The sequence below is a fragment of the Phocoena sinus genome, chromosome 12 (assembly GCF_008692025.1).
Source record: "Phocoena sinus isolate mPhoSin1 chromosome 12, mPhoSin1.pri, whole genome shotgun sequence".
NCBI lineage: Eukaryota > Metazoa > Chordata > Mammalia > Artiodactyla > Phocoenidae > Phocoena > Phocoena sinus.
In genome coordinates, this window is record NC_045774.1 from 12,397,279 (window position 1) to 12,425,182 (window position 27,904).

Here is a 27,904-nt window from a genome sequence, read left to right on the forward strand (position 1 = left end):
CCATATGAAGGCTTTTCGTGGCGCTGTTGACTACTACTACTGCCGGTAGAGTGACATTGCCCCTCTGTTATTCGGATTATGCTTTTCCCAGTGGTGCCCATGTGGCCTTTGGAGCCAGAATCCTAACACAGACCAACATGGGTAAGTTCTAACATGCTGTGCAAAGTGTAACATTACATCTCCATCTTCACAGTAGTACTCTGAGATCTGTGGGCTATTCACACGTATGTGTATATACATATATATACCTAACAATATATATATGGATGTATGAATACATATATTACTCATATGTAATGGGGGAGATGAGACTAAAGAAGTTGGGTGGTAGAGTAGGTAGGGCCTTGAACCAGTTCTTTGTGCTATACTTTCTGCTATAATCTGTAAACAACTTGTCACACACTTGAGAGGTAGCAGGCCAAGGTCACAGTTGCAAAATGGGGTTGAAGATGAGAAAGCTCACTCTTGCCAGATTAACTCACTTATTTAAGGATGTATTCTCATGAACCTTTTCGTTGATGCCACTGTAAATATTGACTCAAGATGTCTTAAACAGCAATAATAGAATACTTCATAATTTACAAAGCACTCTCAAACACAATACTTCATGTTATCTTAGTTTAAAGCCAGGGAAACCAAAGTCTGAAAGTTGAGTAACTGGTCGTAGACACATAGGCCAGTCAGAAATCAAGCTGGATTTTAAGCGGGGTTGTCTGACTCCATGCCTGCTGTGTTTTCCTTCTTTCCTCACGCCCTCCCGTTGTTTTGTTTGGAACGTGTGGATCCATTCATTCTCCATTCATTTGACGGTTACTTACTGAGTGCCTCGTAGGGGTAAGGATCTGTTCTCGGAGCTGGAGCCAGGCTAGACGAGGACCCTAAATCTTATGGTGCAGATGGTTTAGAGGGAGGGGCCCAGCTGGAGACCATTAGCCTAATAAAGCAAGGTACTTTCAAAGAGTGATGCCTTAAGAAGAAAATAAGGTGGTATGACAGAAGGGACTGAGACATGTCCAAGGACTTTTTTAGATTGGATTGTCAGGGAGCACCTCTCTGAAAGGTGACATTTGAGTTGAGACCAGAAGGACCTGAGAAAAGTCAGCCAGGCAAAGATCCGGCAGAAGATTTTTCTAGAAAGATGAACATCTAGTGTTCTGCATAGCCCCAGCATTTCTAATGCTCCTTCTAGGAATCGACTTCTGAGTCCTGAATTTAAACCATTGTTCTGGTCTTCTTCTGTGTACACATCTGTCATTTTCTACTTTTTGGCAGTGTGTATGTGTGTGTGTGTGTGTGTGTGTGTATGTGTATATACCTATATATATATATATATAATATAGCATGTGTGTGTATGTACCTATAGATATAACACACGTTGTATTATACATAGTATAAATAAACAATTATAAAAATAAATTTCAAATTAAGTACTTCTTTTTCAGTAGAAAAATATCATTCTAAAGGTGTGATTTTCCTATCAGGCATAAGCCTTTTGCGACATCACTTTGAGTGATTCCCTCTTAGGAATCTGACCTGGGGTCTTTGCTTGGGTGACTAAACAGTTGTTGTGATGACCATGAGAAGAAGGTGGCATCTCCAGTTGTTGGCCCTCCTCAGGACCACCTGTTGACCATATATTTCATGAGACTCCCTGAAGGCATTTGCAGACCCTGCACACACAAGTGCTGTCGGGCAGTATCTATTTGATGCTAAATAAATAGATCTGAGTTGGCTCAGATGGAATGAATACTTTGTTCCGGGGAAGATGTCATTCTTTCAGAACTTCCAAGCAGAAAGCTTTTGTTTTTTAGGTAGTGCCATGCATTCCAAAATAAGAAACAGGCCGATGAAAGGATAGAGGTGATTTGGGTCAAATACTGTGAGTTTCGGGGTGGGAGGTGGCTGGTGGCGACTGCAGTGGCATTTGGGGAGGATGAGGTAGGAGGTTCTGTGAAAAGGATTTCAGTAGCTGCCGTCTCCCTTAAGAACCGGTCTCGGTGCTGATTGTCAAGGCTCTCTGGGGCTCTCAGTGGAAACAGAGCCGCTGTCGAACCTCAATTCCTCTTCCTCAAAGCTTCAACTGCCTCCTTGCTTTTCCGTACCTCCCTATACTGTATGTTCTCTTTGCAGTTAACTTTTTTTTAAATTGTTTATTTATTTATGGCTGTGTTGGGTCTTTTTGTTGCTGCGCACGGGCTTTCTCTAGTTGCGGCGAGCGGGGGCCACTCCTCGTCGCGGTGCGCGGGCCTCTCACTGTCGCGGCCTCTCTTCTTGCAGAGCACGGGCTCTAGGCGTGCAGGCTTCAGTAGTTGTGGCTCGCGGGCTCCGGAGCGCAGGCTCAGGAGCTGTGGCTTGCGGGCCCAGTTGCTCAGTGGCATGTGGGATCCTCCCGGGCCAGGGCCCGAACCCGTGTCCCCTGCACTGGCAGGCAGACTCTCAACCACTGCGCCACCAGGGAAGCCCTGCAGTTAACTCTTTTCATAGAGCAACCCTTCCACATTTTCTTCCCCTTGTAAAAAAATACAAGTGGAGGACGACAGCTCAGGACATCTCTGCCCCCCTCCCCCAGTCCCATCGCTCCCCAGCAAAGGCTTCTCCCAGGGAGTTCTCTATTCTTGCCCTGAGAGCAGAGCCTGGGTCCCAGACTGTGGTAGAACCTTCCAGTTTTACGGTATTTCCCAGTTTCTGCAGCATCCTTGCTCATGTGTGCTTCTGGAGGGCAGGTGCTTCTTTTTGTGTGTATCGTAGATGCAAATCAGTACAGGAGCCCAGTGAACTGAGCTGTTCTCTGCCTAGAAAGCGTACCACACACGGGTTTTTTTCTTTTCTTTCTTTTTTTTTTTCTCCTGTGGTTTACTTGGCTGATTTTTTTTTAATTGAAGTATAGTTGATTTACAACGTTGTGTTAGTTTCAGGTGTGCAGCAAAGTGATTCAGTTATACATATATATATATATCTCCCTCTGTTCTTTTTCAGATTCTTTTCCATTTTAGGTTATTACAGGATATTGAATAAAGTTCCCTGTGCTATACAGTAGGTCCTTATTATCTATTTTATATATGGTAGTGTTTATCTGCCATACTCCTAATTTATCCTGCCTGCCCGCCTCTCCCCTCTGGTAACCACAGGTTCGTTTTCTGTGTCTGTGAGTCTATTTCTGTTTGGTAAATAAGTTCATTGTATCACTTTTTTAGATTCCACATGTAAGTGATATCATATGATACTTGTCTTCCTCTGTCTGACTTACTTCACGTAGTATGATAATCTCTTGGTCCATCCGTGTTGCTGCAGATGGCATTTTTTCATTCTTTTTTATGGCTCAGTAATATTCCATTGTATATATGTACCACATCTTCTTTATCCATTCATCTGTTGATGGATGCTTAGGTTGCTTCCACGTCCTGGCTGTTATAAATGGTGCTGCTATGAACGCTGGGGTGCATGTCTTTTTTTTTTTTTTTTTCTGTAGCCCTCAGGATATACAGGTTGGTGTTGACCTGCACTGACAGCTACTTCTTGTTTTCTCTCTCTCTTTTTTTTTTTGTATTCTCTCTCTCTGCCTTTGTCTTTTCCTGGGATGCTAATGGCATACGGAAATCTTGAAGTATACCCCCTAATCTTCCCTATTTTTATTTGATCCTGGAAAGAGATAGCTTGCCTTTTTCTAAATTCAAGTTTTTGAAAAATTACTCTGGGAAATATAGGTATGTAGAGAATTGTATGAATTCTGCAGATATTTAATCCTTTAAAGGCAGTCATTTTTATTGGTGTATCACCACCCTCTTATAGTCACTGCTGGCCTAAAAGGCCAGTTTCTAGAGTCACCTTCAAAAGTGAAAGAACTAGAAAAGAATTCAATTCAGATTTCCTAGAAAAAAAATAGAATCCATCTCACCTGTATTTTAGAGTGCTGTTAAGAAACTTGGGACAGCAACTCAAGATGTTATCAACAACAAGCCTGTAGGCATTGGTGTCCCAAGTTCCTTAATTTTCTCATCGACCCATCTAGGTGGGAGAGCCATTTATATTTACATTACCGTTAAAATTTCTGATGGTAGTCATAGACGGTAAACTAAGTCAGCTTAAATGACTTGAATAATTTCCTGGTATACAACACTGTACTTTCTTTAGATCATTTAAAGGGATGTCTGTGAATCTTCTGCATTGGAGGATGGAGAGGCACTATATGGTAGTGAAGAGCAGAGACCCTGGTGCCAGCTCCCTGGCTCTCAGCCTGGCTCTGTGTGGCCTTGGGCAAGTCACCTCCCCTCTCTGTGCCTCAGCTCTTCAGCTCCGAAGTGGGACACTTATAGTACCCAATCCTGGGGACACTGGGAGGATTAGATGGTTTATATATATTAAATTTTGGCAAGGTGCCTGCCATGTGGTAAGTGACATTTAACTGTTTGTAATTTTATATATTTATTTTTCCCAATTTTAAGAAGTTTCTTCTTCTTAATTTTATATCACAGAAAACTTGATATCTTCTCAGCCATAGTATTTGGTGAGATAAATCAACCCTATTTTATTTTGCATTAAAGGCTTTAGAATTTGTTTGAAGCCATCAATTTTGCAGGTCTTAAGACTGAAACTCCTCTGTTTGTTCACCAAATACAGACCTCTTGGAGGGTTTTCACCTGCATTTCCTCCTGTATCCTGATGCCATACCTGAGAGGATCCTGGGAGCTTAGGCTTTATGGCTCATTCTGGCCCTTGACTTTCTTTTTTTTTTTTTAATAAATTTGTTTATTTTGGCTGCGTTGGGTCTTTGTTGCTGTGCACGGGCTTTCTCTGTTTGAGGCGAGCGGGGGCTACTCTTCGTGGTGGTGTGCAGGCTTCTCATTGCAGTGGCTTTGCTTGTTGCGGAGCACGGGCTTAGTTGCTCCGCGGCATGTGGGATCTTCCCGGACCAGGGCTCGAACCCGTGTCCCCTGCATTGGCAGGTGGATTCTTAACCTCTGCACCACCAGGGGAGCCCTGGCCCTTGACTTTCTTTAATGTTCTCTTAAAGTCTGTAATTTGTACCGTATGTCAGTGTAAATGTTTCCATGTGTAGATTTTTTTCTTTTGTGTATCTCAGAAAGCTCTGTAGCCATCGTCTGGTCCCTCGTTGAGGGAGACAGAGCGGGCGCTGCCGGCCCTGCTTCATGAGAAGGGAGCGCATCCAGGGAGGCTAGTTGCACCGCATCCTGAGTCAGTGCTTGCTGAGCCAGCAGAGGGCCAGTCTTTAAATTATGTATAATTCAAAAACAAGAAGTATACTTTTGAATTCTGCCCTCATTCTGGGCCTATATGATCTTATAAGGTATTAACCTCAAAAGTACTATTTTTCCCTCGTGTCCGTTACTATGTACAAATAGTGCCAACTACCTGCCCTGTGGATGGGAGCTGGCTTTGGTATTTGGGCCCTTGCCCTTTCTGTTAATAGGAGGTTGGATGATGGTGGTATCCTATTAATTTGAAGATGGGAGGAAGGCAGTGACCGAAGATTATAGATCCATATGGGAATTCCCTGGTGGTCCAATGGTTAGGGCTTGGCACTTTTACTGCCGTGGGCCTGGGTTTGATCCCTGGTTGGGGAACTAAGATCCTGCAAGCTGCGCGGCGTGGCCAAAGAAAAAAGCAAAAAAGGTTACAGAGTGGTAGAAATTCAGTGCTGGTTGGCCATGGGGTCAACTTTCCAGCCCCTGCCTTTACACACCGAAGAACAGGGGACAAGGTCTGCTCGAGGTCACGTAGCTCCTAAGGTTAGAGCCACAGGCCTACCTGGTGTTCCCCCTGCACAACATAAAGGCGACTTTGCAAGATGAGGGCCTATGAGATCAATGTCACTCAGTAGCATAGGACATGAGGCATTTCATGTTTCCCCAGAGTACAGTAAAAATGGGATTTTCTGGAGGACGAGGAGAAAGCTTCACTTTAATCACTCAGGAAACCAGAGTGGATGTTCTCTCAAGCCACAATTATGGTAAACTTGCGGGGAATTTGTGTTGAAGAATCTAGAAGATTCTTCCCCCGCCACACCATAAACTGCAAGGGCTAAGACCTTCTCTATCGATTTTCCCATCAGGAATATCTGCAGCTCTGGTCTCAGGGGGTTCATGAAAGAAAATTAAGAAGGTGAGAGCCGGACAGGGTCACTAAGAGGAATGTGACAGATGAGGGGGTCCCGCAACCTCAACAATTCACCCCTGTCAGAGTTGGGATCTTCAACCTCAACCAGGATTTCCTTTCTTTTCTCTCTTTTATCCAGCCAATATCTGAGCGTCGCATGGTGCCAGGCAATGCATGAGGTGTAAGGCTGAGTCATCGACACAGGCATGGCCCCAGCCCCATATTTTAGAGAGGGAGAGAGGCAAATGCAGGATAATGAACAAATAAATACTCACAGGCTTTCTAAGTCCTGTGAAGGGAGCAAACGGGACACACAGGGAAGAACAGCGATTTAGGGGCTCTTTTGCGTACCGGGTTCCACCGGAGGCATCCCTGCGATGTGATATTCGAGTTGAGACTGAGAGGTGAGAAGGCACGAACGTTCCAGGTTAAAGGAGTGTCACAGTGACAGGCCTTGAGGTAGAAAGGGCCAGATATCCTCAGTGTCCCACGCGGTGGTCTGGGGAGAATGTGACAGGAGGCGAAGTTGGAGAGGCGGGCAGGACCCGGACAGACTAGCCTGCACTTGGCTGCCTGTGGATTTTGATCCCACAGGGCTTGGAGCAAGGGAGTAACATTTAAACTGTGTGTTGAGAAGGTTTTAATGAGTCTTCAGAACGTGAATCTACGTGAAAGACGCCCATCACCCAAGACCGTACATTGTATGACCCGATTTATGTGCAATGTGCAGAATCCATCGTGTGAAATGGCCAGGCGAACCCAAAGAGACAGAAAATAGGTTAGTGATGGCCCAGTGGTAGGCGGTGGGCTGTGTGACATGGGCAGTGACTGATTATGGGCCCAGGGAGTTTTTTTGGAGGGGGGGGTGTTGCAAATAAAATTGGTTATGGTTATGGTTGCGTGAATATACCAGAACTCATTGAATTATACACTCTATATAGGTGACTTGTAGGGTATATACATGATATTTCAATAAAGCTGTTATTAAAAAGTAAAAAACGTCTACTGCTGCCTGACAAACCTGCTTCATTGTTCTAGGCAGCTGTCCCCAGTGTAGCAGCCGTGAGGGCCTTTCTCCACCCTCCTGGACTGTGCGCGTCTCCTTTGGCCCCTTCTCCTGCGACCTCACCAAGGAAAAGACATCAGCTGCTGATAATGTCAGCTTCCTACATCAAACCTCCATGTCTTCCGATCCCGTACAGGCTTCTGCGCTGTCCTTTCACAATGCTCAGAAATGCTTTTCAATCCTGGCTCTGCGTCTTGTTGGTTGTGTGACTTAGGCCAGTTATCCGACAGGTCCGTGAGCCCCAGTTTCATTTCTTTTTTTTAAAATTTAACACTTTGTGGGCTTCCCTGGTGGCGCGGTGGTTGGGAGTCTGCCTGCCGATGCAGGGGACGCGGGTTCGTGCCCCGGTCCAGGAAGATCCCACATGCCGCGGAGCAGCTGGACCCGTGAGCCATGGCTGCTGAGCCTGCGCGTCCGGAGCCTGCACTCCGCAGTGGGAGAGGCCACAACAGTGAGAGAGGCCCACGTACCGCAAAAAAAAAAAAACCCAAAAAACAAAAAAAAAAAACCCAAAAAACAAAAAAAAAACTTTGTATTTTCACAAACACTTAACTAGCACTTACTACGTACCTATCACTAATATCTGTAAGTGCTTTAAGAATACTAACTTATTTACAAATTTTAACACGTTTACTCATCCAGATAACCCCATGAGGTGTAGGTACTCTTAGCTTCTCCATTTTGTGGGTGAAAAAACTGAGGCACATAGAGGTTAAGTTACTTGTATGAGGTCACACAGCTGGGAAGTAGCAGAACTGAATCCAGGCAGTCTGGCTCCAGAGACCTTGCTCCCAAACGCTCTACCTCTATGGTCACAGGTACTCTCCTGGCCTGTAAAATGGGCTTAATCTAAGCTCCTTCCCTTGTTTCGTTTATGGTCCTTTGATCTTCAATTACTATATCTTATACCATTTCTGCTGTGCTCAGCGTGGTGCCTGAAGCATCGTCTGTACTTAATTAATGTACTTAATTAAGTCACTTTCCATCCATTTCTTCATTGATGACCTCAGACCCCACAAGGTTTTGGGTGCCCCATTGATGTTTGGGCTCTGCCTTAGCTCTGCCTTTTAGGGCCATGATGTCACAGGGAAGGCCCGCTCTGCATTTACGTTTCCTCAATCAGTAAAGTAGAGATAGTAATGACCTGGTCAGCATCCTCCCCCGACTCCTCGCAGGGATCAATGAGACATCATCGCATGGGCAGGCGCCCTGTAAACCCTGCAGCCCCCTAGCAATGCAGGAGTTCAGTTTCCTGTGCAGCCCAGCTGCTTGGACTGTGCAGTGTTGGTAGATGGTTGAATAGACTGCAGTTTTCCCATGGAAATGTTGATGGACCCAGATGAATTGGAGGTGATTGATGCATTGTACGTTCATCTCAAGACGGAACTTGGCCTCTGGGCAGTAATGACACCCAAGCAGTGGGCGAAGCTTCCAGGTTTGTTGCCGTGGCCACGGCATGGTCCACACTCTGAGTGGATCGTCTGCAGTGCTATGAACTTAAACTTGCTGCGTGTCCACGGAACTAGTTAATTCTTCCTTCGGTTCAGAGTAGGCATGCCAGTGACAATACTTGTAGCCAATGTTTGGTTCTTAGACCAAATCTAATTTATAGTTTTGGAAAAATAAACTGTGCTGGGGCTGGTGGAGAGTACAATTTACTGGGTGAAGGACATTCTTTCCTCCTCTTTCACATGTTGCCCCCCTCCCCCCTTGGTCCAGGTGTTCCAGAATTGGATACAACGGTTTGGTTACTGAATTACAACAACCGACCTTGGAAAGTACACATTTCTTTTACCAGAGTATTGTGGCATGCTTTGTGTTCATCTTCACAATTTTGTTTTTGTTTTTAGAATCTGAAAACTTGGTTTGCAGTTTTTGTTGAATAACAACGATGATATGTACGTATATGGACGTCTATGCAAACACAACGCATACACACACACGCAACCTCAGACATCTACGTCACTGTTCAATTTCTTCCCTGCCCTTGGTGTTATCTTTCAAGTTCATGATACCTTTTGGGGGTGGGGGTAAGGGAAGAGGAGCTCAACGCTGAGCATTCAGGTCTGTCGTTATAGTCTGAATTCTGGTCTTTAGACCCTCAGTTCTTTGGCTGATTGTGATTTGCATGTCAGTTTTTTTTCCCCAGTGATTTAGAGCAGTGTCTAAAGATCATCCAGAAGATGATTTCAGACAACACTAACTTCTGTCCTGTCCCCTGCCCCCTCTCTGGGCACTTCTCCCCTTCGTGGCTGGACTCAAGATGCTGGGGGCATGGCAGGCTGGGTCCCTTTCACAGCATCAGAAGTTGTGCAGAGTCTGGGTGGGTGGAGGGCTGGGGGGTGGCAGGTGGGTTTGCCAGACCTTCAACTTGGAACCCAGGCTTTCCTGGTTAAAATCTTCAGCTGGGATGCATTCCTTCCCAGTTCAGAAACCTCAAACGAGAGCAGTCCATCTGACTTGTTTTCTGGGTAGCTTGAATCCTTGAACTCCTATTTTCACTTCCTTAAATTATCCTGGCATGGACATATTTGCTACTTCCAAGTTTTGTTTTAGTAATAAATCCTCTACTTACGTAGTAAAACCCAAAGAGTAGCTGTTTTTTGGTTCCATCTTCTGATGTCTTCTGAGTGAGGTAAGTCTTAGAAGACACTGGTAACTAGTAAGAAAGTTGAGTTTGCTTTAGAAACAAAGTACTGTTTTTTTGTTGCTTCTTGTAAGAACTTGAAGCCATGGATTTGTTGCTGCATTCTCTTGCAGCTCTTCCATGATGTGCAGACCAGCTTTGCCCAGATGGTTAAGAGCACAGACTTTTATTTTGTCTTCAGCATTTCTGTTCTTTCAGCTTGATGCCTTCCTCCCCACCCCAGATGGACAGCCGCGTGTTCCTCCTCCTTCAAATCGGTTGCTCCTTCCATAAACACAGTGAAGAGGCTTTGTTGGTTCTTAATTGAGCTTCCAGGGTCCTCGCGGCTGGATCTGTGGTTGTGTTTGGATTTCACGCAGCTTCTGCTTTGAAGGCAGCGGGAGGCCTCAGCAACGACTTCACATGCTCACAGCTCTAATCAGGGCAGAAGACCTGACAGAGTTTTTCTCAGGACCAAGTTCATTCATTTGCTAATCGTTTTTGGCTCTGAGGAGGTTTGGGATTTAAGTTTCTGGGCAGTTTATTTCCTTCTTCGTACTCTGCAATTGTAAGTACAGGTAACATACTAAGAGTGGAGAAGTGTAGACTTTCAGATCTGAAAGGTACTGAGAGTTCTTTTAACCTGCTTTTCAGACAGTGAATTTAGTTGTTGTCCCCTTTCTTCAAATTATATTTAACCAGAAGCCTGGCAGGATGACTGAGAAAATCAGAGCAGCGAGCAGTAGTGTATGTGGGTGTCAGTTTTAAAGGAAGCCTGTTAGTTCACTCGAGGGGCCCAAGAACCGGAAGTAAGTGGTTTAGCCAGTGTTGTGCATGGCAGGACATGGACTAAAGCCAGACTAAGAAATCAGGTTCCCTTCATTAGAAAGCAGGTTATTGGCTGCAGGGGCCGTAGGGAAAGAACTGACACAGCAAGAGGGCACAAGGGAACTGACTGGGGTGACAGAAATGTTCACATCATGATTGTGGTGTGGTTACACGGCTGTATGTATTAGTCAAAACTCATCGACTGAAAATTGGTGAGTTTTATTATATACAAAGTGGATAAAAAGTTATAAGGGGTCTCCTAAAACATGTTCAGGATTTTTGGGGGGAGGGAGGGAAGGAGATAACATTTTCTCTGCTTTTTAATTCAGTGTAATTATATTAAATGATTCTTTCAAAAATATCAAAAGAAAAGAAACAATCAGATTCACTTCATTCCCAGTCTAGTCTGTTTTTCCAGTTGGCAGATTTACCATCACTCTGTACTCCTTGCTGCTGTTAGTTATACCAAGGCTTTGCACACCTTTTCTCTAGAAGGCCAGATAGTAAGTATTTTAGGCCTTGTGGGCATTTGGTCTCTGTCTCAGTTACTCAATTCTGTTATTGTGTCTCAAAAGCAGCCAGAGACAATATGTAAACAAAAGAGCGTGGCTGTGTTCCCATAAAACTTTACGTCCAAAACCGGGCAGTGGGCTGGATTTGGCCCATGCGCTGTATTTGCTGATCTGTGAGTTACACCTTTGTTCCTTTTGGAGAAACTCAGAGAAATGGGCGTTTTTCTACATCCTCACCAGAAAGATGAATGTTATAGAAAAGTGGGATTGTAGAGGCGTTTGGCAGACAGCAGGTCCTCAAGGGCTTGGAATGCCCAGCTAAGCTCAGAGATTTCGCTCTGTCAAGGAGGGGATGGTTTTGCTCAGGTGAGATTGTGGAGGACGAACCAAGAGGAAGGAGGGACTGAGCATGGGAACCAGTTTCTGGTTGATTGTAGAAACCTGGGCAGCTGTGACAGTAAGACAAGACGGAGGAGATCTAGTGGAGGGGTACTCAACATTAAGATGGAGAGAACTCAAAACCCTGAAGACTTGAAGTCCTGGGGATGAAGAATCTGGAGGAGGAGGCGGACGGCTTCCACTTTCTGGCTGGACAGCTCTGTACGCCTTGGGGTCATTGACCAAAATAAGGAAAATGGGGGAGAGGCAGGCTTGATGAGAAGGATGAGTTTAGGTTTGAACTGTGTCGAGTTTTAGATTAGAGAGCAGAATTTGGAACGCATCACTCTATAGCTCTGTAGCCTTCAGGTTTTTTTAATTTAATTTAATTTTTTTTTTGCGGTACACGGGCCTCTCACTGCTGTGGCCTCTCCCGTTTGCGGAGCACAGGCTCAGTGGCCATGGCTCACGGGCCCCGCCGCTCCACGGCATGTGGGATCTTCCCCAACCGGGGCACGAACCCGTGTCTGCTGCATCGGCAGGCGGACTCTCAACCACTGTGCCACCAGGGAAGCCCCGCGTTCAGATCTTTGATCGTGCTTTTCCATAAGTAAAATATTTGCGGGCACACACTGACAGTACGTAGACATTTATCTCTAAGTAATACACACATTCTACTGGACTAAAACCTAACATAAGAATTAGGCATATCCAAAGGGTAAGAAATATTTTTTTAAAATCACAAGGCAAATGTATGTTTAATGTGTGATTCTTCATTAACATTAGGATGTTACATCATGAGATGTGACACCGTTTTTCTAGTAGTTCTCTTAGATCTGGTCATCATTTGATTAGCAACATCAATTCACCGTTTTTGATAGTTAGCTTGGGCTTGTGTTACCTTCGGTGTGCAGTTCATTTTGCTTTTCTTGCTACTCCTTGTCCTTTTGAGATCGGTGGCGGATCCTGAGCTGAAGAAGGGAGGTCATGGCTGCAGTTTCCTCCCCTCAGAGTGCACACAGGATATTCTGACACGGGAGAAAGAGGATGGCTTGTGAGGAAATTGGGTCCTTCCATATCCAGAGGGAGGAACTGTGCTTCCATCAGGGGTCTCAGCAGCTGCAAAGGCAGCGGCACAGCTGGCTGTGTCCTTTTGTCTCAGGCTGCTGCTGGGGCTGAGACAGGCTGGGACCTGGGACCCTTTGCTTCAGCGCCTGCACCTGGACACACGTCTCCTCGGGCAACAGAATACAAAGAAGCTACAAGGGACTAAAAAGAACTGCGTGCATGCGCAGCTGGGGCAGATTCTGGACAAGATACAAAAAGAGCAGAAACCCAACAGCTGCTTCTGAAGAGCCGGGAGCAAAAGCAGGGCACTGCGCATGCCCCCTGCACTCAACCCCTCCAAAGGGGCGGGCAAAACACCTAAGCCCCACCTCCAGCCCATCCCTCTGGACCCGCCCCCACCCTCACCCTATATAAGGAACCAGCTGGCCCCACCTCCGGGAGTGAGCAAGGGAACCTGTTACTTGTTTTTGCTCCCCGTGCTGCAGCAGGGGCCCCAATAAAGCCTTGCCTGAATTTTTTGTCTGGCCTCTGATCAATTTCTGTTGATTAAGGAGGCCAAGAACCCTGGTTGGTAACAGACTCCCCCCTTCACCGTTCTTCCTGGAGACACTGATTGTAGTTTTGACTCATTAGGAAAGGCCAGTGGGTCAGGGGCCCGTCTGACCAGGCAGAAAGAATTCCTCAATCCTTCAACGTTATGGAGCTAAAACTCAGTACACCCTGTGTTTCAAACATGGTGTTATTGCCTGAATTCATACTGCTATACTTAAACCAGTTTTATCAGATAGTTTTTTGTTTTTGTTTTGTTTTTTAATATTTATTTATTTATTTGGCTGCGCCGGGTCTTAGCTGCAGTACACGGGATCTTCGTTTCTGCATGCAGGATCTTTTCATTGCGGCGTGTGAACTCTTAGTTGTGGCATGTGGGATCTAGTTCCCTGATCAGGGATTGAACCTGGGTCCCCTACATTGGGAAGGCAGAGTCTTAGCCACTGGATCACCAGGGAAGTCCCCATCAGCTAGTTTTAAAATTAAGGCCTACAGACTTCAACAAAACGGGGTGACAAAGTCATTCTAGGGTAGAGTTGCGTGTCTCACTTCACAAAAAGATACTTGGAGGTCCGAACAGTAGACCACCCTTCTGAATTTTGGGGAGACGTTATAATACATTGAATCAGGAGTGTCAGTAAGTTGAGAAGGCGGAGGAGTTTTGATGTCAGATCCTTAACCATTTAATGTTTTTAGAAGTGTTGGGAATTCCGAGAATATTGTAATGAGATGTAAATATTCCACCCAAGCCTTGCTTCCTTCCCTTTGGTTCAGATCGTCAAGAACTGACCTCCTGCTAAATGTTCATCTCCTTTGCATTGGAGGTTCCTCCCCAGTACACTGCTTTGTATGTGGTCATTGCTCCATACTGTTGTGGGGTTAAATTGAATTGTGTGATCTGTGATTGATTCTCCTAGTCAAAGAATACAGTATACCCAAACCCTGTTTGCATCATCTGTCACTTGGTGGCCCTTTTAGGGGACCTACATGAGATGCAAATCTACAAACATGAGTTAGATCGATTTCCGAATCAACACATTTACTTTATTTATTTATTTTTGAATTTTATTTTACTTATTTTTTTTATACAGCAGGTTGTTATTAGTTATCCATTTTATACACATCAGTGTATACATGTCAATCCCAATCGTCCAGTTCATCACACCTCCACCCCCACCCCCTGCCACTTTCCCCCCTTGGTGTCCATGTTTGTTCTCTACATTTGTGTCTCTATTTCTACCCTGCAAACCGGATGATCTGTACCATTTTTCTAGGTTCCACATATATGTGTTAATATACGGTATTTGTCTTTCTCTTTCTGACTTACTTCACTCTGTATGACGGTCTCTAGATTCATACACGTCTCTACAAATGACTCAGTTTCGTTCCTTTTTATGGCTGAGTAATGTTCCATTGTTTATATGTACCACATCTTCTTTATCCATTTGTCTGTTGATGGGCATTTAGGTGGCTTCCATGACCTGGCTATTGTAAATAGTGCTGCAATGAACATTGGGGTGCATGTGTCTTTTTGAATTATGGTTTTTCTCAGGGTATATGCCCAGTAGTGGGATTGCTGGGCCATATGGTAGTTCTATTTTCAGTTTTTTAAGGAACCTCCCTACTGTTCTCTATAGTGGCTGTATCAATTTACATTCCCACCAACGGTTCAAGAGGTTTCCCTTTTCTCTACACCCTCTCCAGCATTTGTTGCTTGTAGATTTTCTGATGATGCCCATTCTAACTGGTGTGAGGTGATACCTCACTGTAGTTTTGATTTGCATTTCTCTAATAGTGATGTTGAGCAGCTTTTCATGTGCTTCTTGGTCATCTGTATGTCTTCTTTGGAGAAATGTCTACTTAGGTCTTCTGCCCATTTTTGGACTGGATTGTTGTTTTTTTAATATTGAGCTGCATGAGCTGTTTATTATTTTGGAGATTAATCCTTTGTCCGTTCATTTGTTTGCAAATATTTTCTGCCATTTTGAGGGATGTCTTTTTGTCTTGTCTGTAGTTTCTTTTGCTTTGCAAAAGCGTTTAAGTTTCGTTAGGTCCGATTTGTTCATTTTTGTTTATATTTCCATTACTCTAGGAGGTGTATCAAAAAAGATACTGCTGTGATTTATGTCAAAGAGTGTTCTTCCTATGCTTTCCTCTAAGAGTTTCATAATATCTGGCCTTACATTTAGGTCTTTAATCCATTTTGAGTTTATTTTTGTCTATGGTGTTAGGGAGTGTTCTAATTTCATTCTTTTACATGTAGCTGTCCAGTTTTCCCAGCACCACTTATTGAAGAGACTACCTTTTCTCCATTGTATATCCTTGCCTCCTTTGTCATAGATTAGTTGCCCATAGGTGCGTGGGTTTATCTCTGGGCTTTCTATCCTGTTCCATTGATCTATATTTCTGTTTTTGTGCCAGTACCATATTGTCTTGATTACTGTAGCTTTGTAGTATAGTCTGAAGTCAGGAGGTCTGATTTCTCCAGCTCCATTTTTCCTCCCTCAAGACTGCTTTGGCTATTCGGGGTCTTTTGTGTCTCCATACAAATTTTAAGATTTTTTGTTCTAGTTCTGTAAAAAATTCCATTGGTAATTTGATAGGGATTTCATTGAATCTGTAGATTGCTTTGGGTGGTATAGTCATTTTCACAATATTGATTCTTCCAATCCAAGAACATATATCTTGGATAGTATATCTTCCATCTGTTGGTATCATCTTTAATTTCTTTCATCAGTGTATTATAGTTTTCTGCATACAGATCTTTTGTCTCCCTAGGTAGGTTTATTCCTAGGTATTTTATTCTTTTTGTTGCAATGGTAAATGGGAGTGTTTCCTTAATTTCTCTTTAATATTTTTCATCATTAGTATATAGGAATGCAAGAGATATCTGTGCATTAATTTTATATCCTGAAACTTTACCAAATTCATTGATTAGCTCTAGTAGTTTTCTGGTGGCATCTTTACGATTCTATATGTGTAGTATCATGTCCTCTGCAAACAGTGACAGTTTTACTTCTTCTTTTCCAATTTGTGTTCCTTTTATTCCTTTTTCTTCTCTGATTGCTGTGACCAGGACTTCCAAAACTATGTTGATAATAGTGGTGGGAGTGGACATCCTTGTCTTGTTCCTATCTTAGAGGAAATGGTTTCAGTTTTTCACCATTGAGAATGATGTTTGCTGTGCGTTTGTTGTATATGGCCTTTATTATGTTGAGGTAGGTTCCCTCTATGCCCATTTTCTGGAGAGTTTTGATCATAAATGGGTGTTGAATTTTGTCAAAAGTTTTTTCTGCATCTATTGAGATGATCATATGGTTTTTATTCTTCAATTTCTTAATATGGTGTATCCCATTGATTTGCATATATTGAAGAATCCTTGCATCCCTGGGATAAATCGCACTTGATCATGGTGTATGATCCTTTTAATGTGTTGTTGGATTCTGTTTGCTAGTGTTTTGTTGAGGATTTTTGCATCTATGTTCATCAGGGTTATTGGCCTGTAATTTTCTTTTTTGTAATATCTTTGGTTTTGGTATCATGATGATGGTGGCCTCATAGAATGAGTTTGGGAGTGTTCCTTCCTCTGCAATTTTTTGGAAGAGTTTGAGAAGGATAGGTGTTAGCTCTTCTCTAAATGTTTGATAAAATTCACCTGTGAAGCCCTCTGGTCCTGGACTTTTGTTGGTTGGAAGATTTTTAATCACAGTTTCAATTTCATTACTTGTGATTGGTCTGTTCATATTTTCTATTTCTTCCTGGTTCAGTCTTGGAAGGTTATACCTTTCCAAGAATTTGTCCATTTCTTCCAGGTTACCCATTTTATTGGCATAGAGTTGCTTGTAGTAGTCTCTTAGGATGCTTTGTATTTCTGCAGTGTCTGTTGTAACTTCTTTTTCAATTCTAACTTTATTGATTTGAGTCCTCTCCCTCTTTTTCTTGAGTCTGACTAATGGTTTATCCATTTTGTTTCTTTTTCTTGATGAGTCTGACTAATGGTTTATCAATTTTGTTTATCTTCTCCAAGAACCAGCTTTTGCTTTTATTTATCTTTGCTATTGTTTTCTTTGTTTCTATTTCATTTATTTTTGCTGTGATCTTTATGATTTCTTTTCTCCTGCTAATTTTGGGGTTTGTTTGTTCTTCTTTTTCTAGTTCCTTTAGGTATAAGGTTAGATTGTTCATTTGAGATTTTTCCTGTTTCTTGAGGTAGGCTTGTATAGCTGTAAACTTACCTCTTAGAACTGCTTTTGCTCCACCCATAGGTTTTGGATCGTTGTGTTTTCATTGTCATTTGTCTCTAGGTATTTTTTGATTTCGCCTTTGATTTCTTCAGTGATCTCTGGTTATTTAGTAACGTATTGTTTAACCTCCTCCATGTGTATGTGTTCTTTACATTTTTTTCCCTGTAATTCATTCTAATCTCATAGTGTTGTGGTTAGAAAAGATGCTTGATATGATTTCAATTTTCTTAAATTTACTGAGGCTTGATTTGTGACCCAGGATGTGATCTATCCTGGAGAATGTTCCATGTGACAAGAAAGTGTAATCTGTGTTTGGATGGAATGTCCGATAAATATCAATTAAATCTATCTGGTCTATTGTGTCATTTAAAGCTTGTGCTTCCTTATTACTTTTCTGTTTGGATGATCGGTCCATTGGTGTGAGTGAGGTATTAAAGACCCCCACTATTATTGTGTTACTGTCGATTTCCTCTTTTATAGCTGTTAGCACTTGCCTTATGTGTTGAGGTGCTCCTATGTTGGGTGCATAAATATTTATCATTGTTATATCTTCTTCTTGGATTGATCCCTTGATCATTATGTAGTGTCCTTCTCTTTCTCTTGTAATAGTCTTTATTTTAAAGTCTGTTTTGTCTGATATGAGAATTGCTACTTCAGCTTTCTTTTGATTTCCATTTGCATGGAATATCTTTTTCCATCCCCTCACTTTCTGTCTGTATGTGTCCCTAGGTCTGAAGTGGGTCTCTTGTACACAGCATATATATGTGTCTTGTTTTTGTATCCATTCAGCAAGCCTGTGTCTTTTGGTTGGAGCATTTAATCCATTCACGTTTAAGGTAATTATCTATATATATGTTCCTATGACCATTTCCTTAATTGTTTTGGGTTTGTTTTTGTGGGTCCTTTTCTTCTCTTGTGTTTCCCACTTAGAGAAGTTCCTTTAGCATTTGTTGTAGAGCTCATTCGGTGGTGCTGAATTCTCTTTGCTTTTGCTTGTCTGTAAAGCTCTTGACTTCTCCATCGAGTCTGAATGAGATCCTTGCCCGTAGAGTAATCTTGGTTGTAGGTTCTTCCCCTTCATCACTTTAAATATATCGTGCTACTCCCTCTGGCTTTTTAATTTCTGCTGAGCAATAAGCTGTTAATCTTATGGGAGTTCCCTTGTATGTTATTTGTCATTTTTCCCTTGCTGCTTTTAATAATTTTTCTTTGTCTTTGATTTTGTCAATTTGATTACTGTGTGTCTCAGCGTGTTTCTCCTTGTGTTTATCCTGCCTGGGACTCTCTGCACTTCCTGGACTTGGGTGGCTATTTCCCTTCCCATGTTAGGGAAGTTTTTGACTATAATCTCTTCAAATATTTTCTTGGGTCCTTTCTCTCTCTCTTCTCCTTCTGGGACTGCTGTAATGTGAATGTTGGTGCATTTAATGTTGTCCCAGAGGTCTCTTAGGCTGTCTTCATTTCTTTTCATTCTTTTTTCTTTATTCTGTTCCATGGCAGTGAATTCCGCCATTCTGTCTTCCAGGTCACTTATCTGTTCTTCTGCCTCAGTTATTCTGCTATTGATTCCTTCTAGTGTATTTTTCATTTCAGTTACTGTGTTGTTCATCTCTGTTTGTTTGTTCTTTAATTCTTCTAGGTGTTTGTTCTTTAATTCTTCTAGGCCTTTGTTAAACATGTCTTGCATCTTCTTGATCTTTGCCTCCATTCTTTTTCTGAGGTCCTGGATCATCTTCACTATCATTATTCTGAATTATTTTTCTGGAAGGTTGCCTATCTCCACTTCCTTTAATTGTTTTTCTGGGGTTTTATCTTGTTCCTTCTTCTGGTCCATAGCCCTCTGCCTTTTCATTTTGTCTATCTTTCTGTGAATGTGGTTTTCGTTCCACAGGCTGCAGGATTGTAGTTCTTCTTGCTTCTGCTGTCTGCCCTCTAGTGAATGAGGCTATCTAAGAGGCTTATGCAAGCTTCCTGATGGGAGGGATTGATGGTGGGTAGAGCTGGGTTTTGCTCTGGTGGACAGAGCTCAGTATAGCTTTAATCCACTTGTCTGCTGATGGGTGGGGCTGGGTTCCCTCCCTGTTGGTTGTTTGGCCTGAGGGGACCCAGCACTGGAGTCTACCCGGCTCTTTGGTGGGGCTAATGGCGGACTCTGGGAGGGCTCATGCCAGGGAGTACTTCCCAGAAATTCTGCTGCCATTGTCCTTGTCCCCATGGTGAGCCACAGCCACCCCCAGCCTCTGCAGGAAACCCTCCAACACTAGCAGGTAGGTCTGGTTCGGTCTCCTCTGGGGTCACTGCTCTTTCCCCCTGTTCCTGATGAGCACACTACTTTGTGTGTGCCCTCCAAGAGTGGAGTCTGTTTTTCCCCAAGTCCTGTCGAAGTCCTGCAATCAAATTCCGCTAGCCTCCAAAGTCTGATTCTCTGGGAATTTCTCCTCCCGTTGCCAGACCCCCAGGTTGGGAACCTTGCTGTGGGGCTCAGAACCTTCACTGTAGTGGCTGGATTTCTGTGGTATAAGTGATCTCCAGTTTGTGAGTCACACACCCGGCGGTAATGGGATTTGATTTTATTGTGATTGTGCCCTTCCTACCGCCTCATTGCGGCTTCTCCTTTGTCTTTGGATGTGGGGTATCTTTTCTGGTTAGTTCCAGTGTCTTCCTGTCGATGATTGTTCAGCAGTTAGTTGTGATTCTGGTGCTCTTGCAAGAGGGAGTGAGCGCATGTCCTTCTACTCCGCCATCTTGAACCGGGACACCAACACATTTCCTTTAAAACATAGCAAAATAAAGCAAAATCCTGTGGTTAAAAATACTTTAGTGATCAAAGTACTTGATGTGAAGGGCTGTCAGAACAACTCTGGGCTCACTGTCTTTGTGGAATTAGAGGTTTTGCTGACTTGAGCCTATAGGCTGAAAGCATAGCTTTGGGACATCTTTCTCATGGGCCACACCTGCCAGGACAGAGGCTGATCTAGTCAACAATCTGATTTCAGTCTCGTACAGAAAATTAGAAGGGAATAGCTCTAGAGTTTTTGCACTGGGGCATTTACTCTCATGTCTTAATCTTCATGTACACAATCCTTTCCACATTTTGGAGAATTAATTAGTTAATAAAAACTAATCCAAGCAAGTATCTTGTCAAAGATTGGAGTTTTGTTTTGGGGTTTCATTTTGTTTATAATATTTCCCAGTATAGAAATGACCTCCTTTAATCTTGAAACGTTGAAACTTGCAACAAATACCCTGATATCACAATCAGTAGTTCTGTTAATTTTAGTTACTCACTTGTGTGGGGAAAATAAAATCAGGTGACTTGTGCGTTGGTAAGAACATGAAGTTCTTTGTCTTTCTGATGCATTCAGTTATTTATTTCACAAACATTGTGTACCAGCAATGTTCTAGATGCTGGGGAATAGCAATGAATAAAAATGAAGACTCTACTTTCATGGTGCTTGTATTCCAATATAAATCCTAAAACATTTTTAGGTAGGATCAATGATAACGGTAAGCTACCAAATTTGGGAATATATTCTGGGGAAGCTAATAACAAAGGCTGTTGAGATTTTATTTTATCTCCAATTTATGCTGTTCCAGAGGGGGCCACCTAAGCTTTTGCGACTTTGTGTGTCTCTCTAGCAACTTTTGTTTTGAACACCGAGGGGACTGACGACCTGAATAAATCACTTTTTTAATCGAACGATATATGTAATTATTTGCTGCATAATGTTCTAAGCTCTTTATAACTATTAACACTTAATTTTCATCACAGATCTGTGTAGTAGGTAGTGTTATTATCTCTGTTTTACAAATGAGCCAGCTGGGTAACTTGCCCCAGGTACCCAGTTAGCAAGAAGTAGGATTGAGATTGGAACTCAGGCTCTTAACCACTGCCCTGTTGCATTCTGATATAAATTATAAAATAGTATTTTTAAAAATCGTAAGATATTTCTTTTGTTTTTTCCTCTTTGCCTTTGGGATTTCTCTGAAATTTTAGGGTCATTTACAGGTTTGGGAAGAGGGGAGGAAGTCTGGCTGTCTCTCCCTGCTGCTTCCATTCTGTGGGAACTCCCTGTCCTTTGCCTTCCTGATTCTTTTCACATTGAATTATGTGTTTAATTTGTGTAAATGGAATGTGTTTAATCTAATTTTATTTAATTCTGTGTTTCTCTCAGCGCTGCTAGACTTTCAGTAAGTTCCTTGAAGCAAAGAACTGGTAAATAGATACATTTGACAAATAGGTTAAAGTGTACTGTGTATTACAAATTCTAAAACCAGTTTATTTGAAATTGGGGATTTTCCCCTCCTTCGTGGGACTGCGTAATAGTTTGATTTGGCTGTTTATAAATGTGTAATTGTATTCTAAACAATAGGATAACTGAACAATAGGCCATCTTGTATTGGAATAATAAAACTGGAGACAATACTATTTAAAACTTAGCATATTCAAGAGACATGTCCCTTGAGGGGAAATTCTGTTTACTTTTTAAATTTTTTATTGAAGTATAGTTGATTTACAGTGTTGTGTTAGTTTCAGGTGTTTAGCAAAGTAATTCAGTTATATATACATATATATATATATGTATTTCTATTCCTCTCCAGAGTCTTTTCCATTATAGGTTATTACAAGATATTGAATATAGTTCCCTGTGCTATACAGTAGGACCTTGTTGCTTATCTATTTTATATATAGTAGTGTTTATCTGCTAATCCCAAGCTCCTAATTTATCTCTCCCCACCCCTTCCCCTTTGGTAACCATAAATTTGTTTTCTTTGTCTGTGAGTTTGTTTCAAAATTCATTTCTGTCATTTTTTTAGATTCCATATATAAGTGATATCATGCGATATTCGTCTTTGTCTGACTTACTTTGCGTAGTATGATAATCTCAAGGTCCATCCATGTTGCTGCAAATGGCATTAGTTCATTCATTTTTATGGCTGAGTAATATGCCATTGTATATGTATATCACATCTTCTTTATCCATTCATCTGTGGACGGGCATTTAGGCTGCTTCCATAAGGGAAAGTCTTTAAGCCACTCTAGATTCTGTATTTGGGTAGGTAGCAACATGGTGTTTCTACTTGGTAATTCTCCTACATCTCAGGGATCTTCTGATTAGTTGAGATCAGACCATTTATATTCCTCAGAATCTTCAAGGAGATTCTTGCCTTTTCTCAGGCAAATGTTCTGCTGTTTTGTTCAGTTCCCTCTTGTCCTATCCAGAAACTTCATCACACCTTTCATCTCAACCTTCTTCTCTGTGTCTGAAATATTTCCTTAATGCACTGAAGCTATTTCTGAAATCCTGTTTCTTCAGTGAAACTTTTCATAGTTAAAAGAGAAATCTGGGGCTTCCCTGGTGGCACAGTGGTTGAGAGTCCGCCTGCCGATGCAGGGGACACGGGTTCGTGCCCCGGTCCGGGAAGATCCCACATGCCGCGGAGCGGCTGGGCCCGTGAGCCATGGCCGCTGAGCCTGCGCGTCCGGAGCCTGTGCTGCGCAACGGGAGAGGCCACAACAGTGAGAGGCCCGCGTACCGCAAAAAAAAAAAAAAAAAAAGAGAAATCTGGTCTCATCTTTATTTCTGCTTATTATTCAAGGGTGAAATTTTATGAACATCCATCGTGCATGGTTCCTTCACTTTACACTTAATGGACTGGTTTATCCTGCACATGACAACTAATATGAGTTGGTTTTGTTCTCGTATTTTGAGCAAAGAACTTGCTTGGCACAGTAAACATGAATTGCAATTCTTTTGGTCATTGGGCCTTTTTTATTTTAGGAAAGAGTTTATCGCATGTGGATGAACATGAAATAAAGTGTTATTAGGTTTGTGTTGGTTTGTTAGGGCTGTCGTAACAAAGTAGCACAGACTGGGTGGCTGAAACGACAGGAATTTATTTTCTTGAAATTCTGGAGGCTAGAAGTCTGAGATCACAGTGTTAGCAGAGATGGTTTCTTCTGAGGCCTCTCTCCTTGGCTTGTAGCTACCTTCTTCTCCCTGTGTCTTTACATGTTCTTGTCTGTGTATGTGTGTCTCCTCTTCTTATAAGGACTCAGTCATATTGGGTTTGGGCTCATCCATATGACCTCATTTAACTTAATCACCTCTAAAGACACTACCTCCAAATACAGTGGTGTTCTGAGGTATTGTATTGCTGATTAGAACTTCAACATATGAATCTTAGGAAGATCAATTCAGCCATGACAGGGTTGAAATGTACAATATAGTTGTCTTAAATTTTTATGACAAGTTAAAACAAAAATTCCTTTTAAAGCTTAAAAGTAGGCAAAGGAAGAGAACCTTCTGAAGGAGGGGAGATTGTAAGATATTGGTTCGATCTGGCTTAAATCTGGCTAAGTCATTTAGGGCAAAATTCATAGTAATTAGTCTTTTGTCCATACTTTCCCAATTTTTTGGATTTAGTAAAACGTGAAGTATCTTTTAAGTACCTCTAGGTTTCCATGATTCTATTTTAATAATAACTGTTTTGTAATTAGCCCTTACTGCTGATTTAGGAAGGTGTTTGGAGAGGAATTTTTATAACCTCATGTTTGCAGGGTAGAATGCAAAAGGATCAGGGCTTGTGTCAACAAACCTTGATTTGAATTTGAGCTCTTCTGTATTGAGCTGAAGAAAATGGCTGACAAAATCCTTCTCTTGGCATCTTACCAGCTATGCGACTGTGGACAAGTTATGCCACTTACACGAGCCCTAATTTAGTCATCTATGAAATGGGAATAAAGTTGTAAGGAGGCTCTCCTTGGCTTTTGGCCCTTGTCACTGTTGACTACTGCAGCTGGATTCTGTGCAGCTGCCCCCGGCTGCCCCAGTGGCGTGACACTCCATGCCTGTGGACTGCCTGCTCAACTCACATGCCATGGAGGCCACTTGTGGCTCGAGGCCATCAAAGTAGAGCTGAGTTTATATCAGTGTCCCCAACCGTGCTGCTGTGTGACAGATCCCCTCTGATAGACACATGTCACTTCAGGGAGGATGGGTTGGTTCTGAATAGTTATCATAAAATTAATTTTTTCTTAATCTCCTCTTCCTGTATTTATTTGATCGTCCCAAACGGTTATCAGGACATTGCTCCCCTTTCTACATCTTACCAGGAGGTGAAAGCTTTTGCCGCTTTCAAAACTTTCAAAAAAGTGGGGCAGAGATATCGTTTAGCCTAGGATATCAGATTTTGAGATGCATGGACCTTAGTATTGCCAGAAGTAAGTGCCGGACCTACGTCTGCTTTTCCTGGTTCAGAGTACCCGCATAGAGAGCTTTCGTGAGAGTTAAATGAAGTGTATGTGTGTGTGTGCTTGTGTGTTTGGGTGGGAAGGGGACAGCAGCATGCCTTCCACATACTTTATTCTAGTTAAACTGAGTTTTCATCCTTTGTGTTGGGATTGCATTTATATAAATCTACCTTTTAAAACACTAAGGTGGCTTTTATTTTGGGGCTTAAATAGATCAACTAATTTAGTATAAGATTTTCCAGTAAAACCATTAACGTGTTGACCAGAGAGTTCTCTATACAGGAGTAAAGAATCCCAAGTTCTTTTAGGATTACCTATTTTAATCATTATATAAGAGCATTAAAACACTGTTGGCAGTAGTATTTGACCTGGAAAAATTCCCATAAACTAACCCATTTAACATTGTCTTTCTCTGGTACCACTGCTGATACCTACTCCTCTAGATCTTGTATTCATCAGAACTTTTTCAGCTGCAAGGGACAGAAACTCAACACAGATAAGCTTAAGCTAACAAGGGAATTTATTTTGATTTAAGTAAAAAATACTGGGGTTAGAAGTATCTTTAAGTAGGGTTAGATCCAGGGACATGTTGGATATTACTGGGACATCTTCTTTGTCTCGAATAGATTTATTTTGTAAAACTGATCAGAAAAATGACTGCCAGTGTCCCCAAGTTTGTATCTTTATGACTTGTAGTTGGAAAGGAAGAAGGGGACTCTTTCTTCCTATGTTCATATATCAAATATCAGGGAAGATTTTGATTGGTTCTGCTTGAGTCACATGGTCATCCCTGAACCCATAACCGGCTGATGGATAGAATAGTGTGGCCAATCACTGTGGCAAAGCATCTTGATTGGCAAGTCCACTGGGATCACGTGGGCTGGGAGAGGGATGGTGTTCCAGAGGAAGACTGCTTAGCAAACAGACAAACATATGTCTAGCACAGATAACTAGCATTTCAAGTCAGCTGGGGTTAGTGTTTATTCTTTTAGCTGAAAGGGAATGGGATGGTAACTGTCAAAATTGTGTAGGATAGGGCTTCCCTGGTGGCGCAGTGGTTGAGAGTCTGCCTGCCAATGCAGGGGCCACGGGTTCGTGCCCCGGTCCGAGAAGATCCCACATGCCGTGGAGCGGCTGGGCCCGTGAGCTATGGCTGCTGAGCCTGCGCGTCCGGAGCCTGTGCTCCGCAATGGGAGAGGCCACGACAGTGAGAGGCCCGCGTACCGCAAAAAAAAAAAAAAAAATTGTGTAGGATCCATTTGAAATTTCTCTTTTTGCATTTTTAAAAATAAAACATTTTTAATTATTTATTTTTAAAGGTGGTAAAAGATACAGCACATAAAATTGACCATTTTAACCTTTTTTTTATCGCAGTATAATTGCTTTACAAAGTTGTGTTACTTTCTGCTGTACAAATAAGCTGTGCATTAGATTTAAAATCTACTTAAAAAGATGAGGACACACTTGAAAGATGTCCTTCAGGTGGAATATACATTGTATAGACAATCAAATAGTGGAGCATGATTGGCAATTCCTGAGGTTGATTTAAATGTGGGCATCTTTTTGAGTAAAGGAACAAAAATGACAATAATGGACCCTTTTGCTTTTGTTTTTGGTAGGGTTAGATGATTGCCTGCAGCAGTATGTCTACAAGTTTGAACGGGAGAAGATAAATGGAGAGCAGCTGCTGCAGATTTCCCATCAGGATCTTGAGGAGCTGGGTGTCACACGAATTGGACACCAGGAACTTGTGTTGGAGGCTGTCGACCTTCTCTGTGCACTGGTTAGTTCAGGAAAAGGTGATCTGTACCGCCATGTGTTTTTAAGAATCTCATCTTCTAAATCTCCACAGTTTTGCACTTTAGCTTATCATCATTTTCTTAATGATCCATGGAAGTAGAGCATGAGCTGAAGATAATATCAGAAGGGAAGAAAAGAAATCATTTGCTAGGTAGAGTTGGCAAGCGATGGCCTACAAGTTCAATCTGGCCCGCTATTTTTGTAAATAAAGTTTTATTGGAACGCAACCATGCCCATTCATTTAAGTGTTATCTGTGGCTGCTTTTGTGCTACCGTGGCAGAGATGGGTAGTGGTAACAGGGACCGTGTGGCCCCTCAAATCCTAAAATATTTACTCTCTTGGCCTTTACAGAAAAAGTTGGCCTTTTATGGAAAAAAATTTCTGTATTCATCTTATTTTCTTATCTTTTCAAAAAGAAGAAAAAGATGAAGATGGTCCTGAATGAACATGTCATCTTCTATATTGAAAGGACAAATGGGTTCTGATTTTCGTGTCTGTTTTCGTTACTATAAAAAGCATTTTTATGTTTCACAGATACCTGTGATATTTCAATAACTGATACTGGTGCTTGGAATAATCAACCTGTGGAATGGCAGCTAGATGGGAAAAAATGTGAACTTAGTTACATTTCGCAGCTGACTGAGTTTTGGCTTGAACGTGAGTGAGTTAAATCCTGCCAGGTTCCGACTCGTCATTACATCTGTGGCCGTGTGGGTAGTAGCTCTTTTAGGTATGGTTTAAAACCACCTCCAAGGGTACTGTGTTTATAAATTGGTTGGCACAGGGTGGGATCCTTGTCAGTCTGCTGTGATGCCATGCGAAGGATGCTGTTTCCTTAACTGTCAGGATTTGGGCAAAGTCGGCAGCATTCAGGCTGGTTTAGTTACGCTGTGAACCTGAGCAAGGGGTGTATACAATTATATCACCGAGAATGGTGGGAAAAAATGTGCTCCCGATTATTTTGCCATTGCTGGTCCGCGTTCCATTGATTCTTTAACACTTGCTGCATTGTGCGTGTTCTTCTTCCTAAAGTGGATAGAGCCTTGTCTTCTGCTCTGAGATGTGCTACTCTTGTTTAGGAAAGTAATGGGGAAATTATTTGTGGTTGATAAATGAGCTGCCACCAGGAAGATGCTGTGGCCAAGTGATGTGAGAGCTGGTCTGGGAAGCAGGCTTTTGCATTTTAATCCAGGCTTTTCTGCACACTCCTGGCTCTGTGACCTCCAGGGAGATGGTGGTGTGTGTTTTCCCCATTTGTACAGTGTTGCTCCCCTAGATGTGGCTGTGTACTAACCTGTAAGTGTTTTGCACTGCCCAGAAGATATCTGAGTCCTGTTTATTATTAAAACTGTTTGTTTTTCATACAGTAAGACATGTTTGAGTTTAGTCTTGTCCTTTCTGGAACATTACTTTTTGGACTTTTCTGCTATTTCAGATCGTCTCTTTCACTTCGTGGTAGGACT

At 42.3% G+C, this 27,904-nt stretch overlaps 1 protein-coding gene across 6 annotated transcripts in view; it reads left to right on the forward strand.

Moving 5' to 3' along the window:
* The window catches only part of CNKSR3 (CNKSR family member 3), a 100,134-nt gene that overhangs the window by 37,140 nt on the left and 35,090 nt on the right, over positions 1-27,904 (forward strand). For 5 of the 6 annotated variants that reach the window (XM_032650822.1, XM_032650824.1, XM_032650825.1 and 2 more), the window contains one exon: positions 26,260-26,423. The exons of the other annotated variant lie outside the window; for it this stretch is intronic. In XM_032650822.1, coding sequence (XP_032506713.1) covers positions 26,260-26,423 — 164 coding nt within the window. The remainder of the gene's footprint in view (positions 1-26,259; positions 26,424-27,904) is intronic. 6 annotated transcript variants of the gene reach the window in all.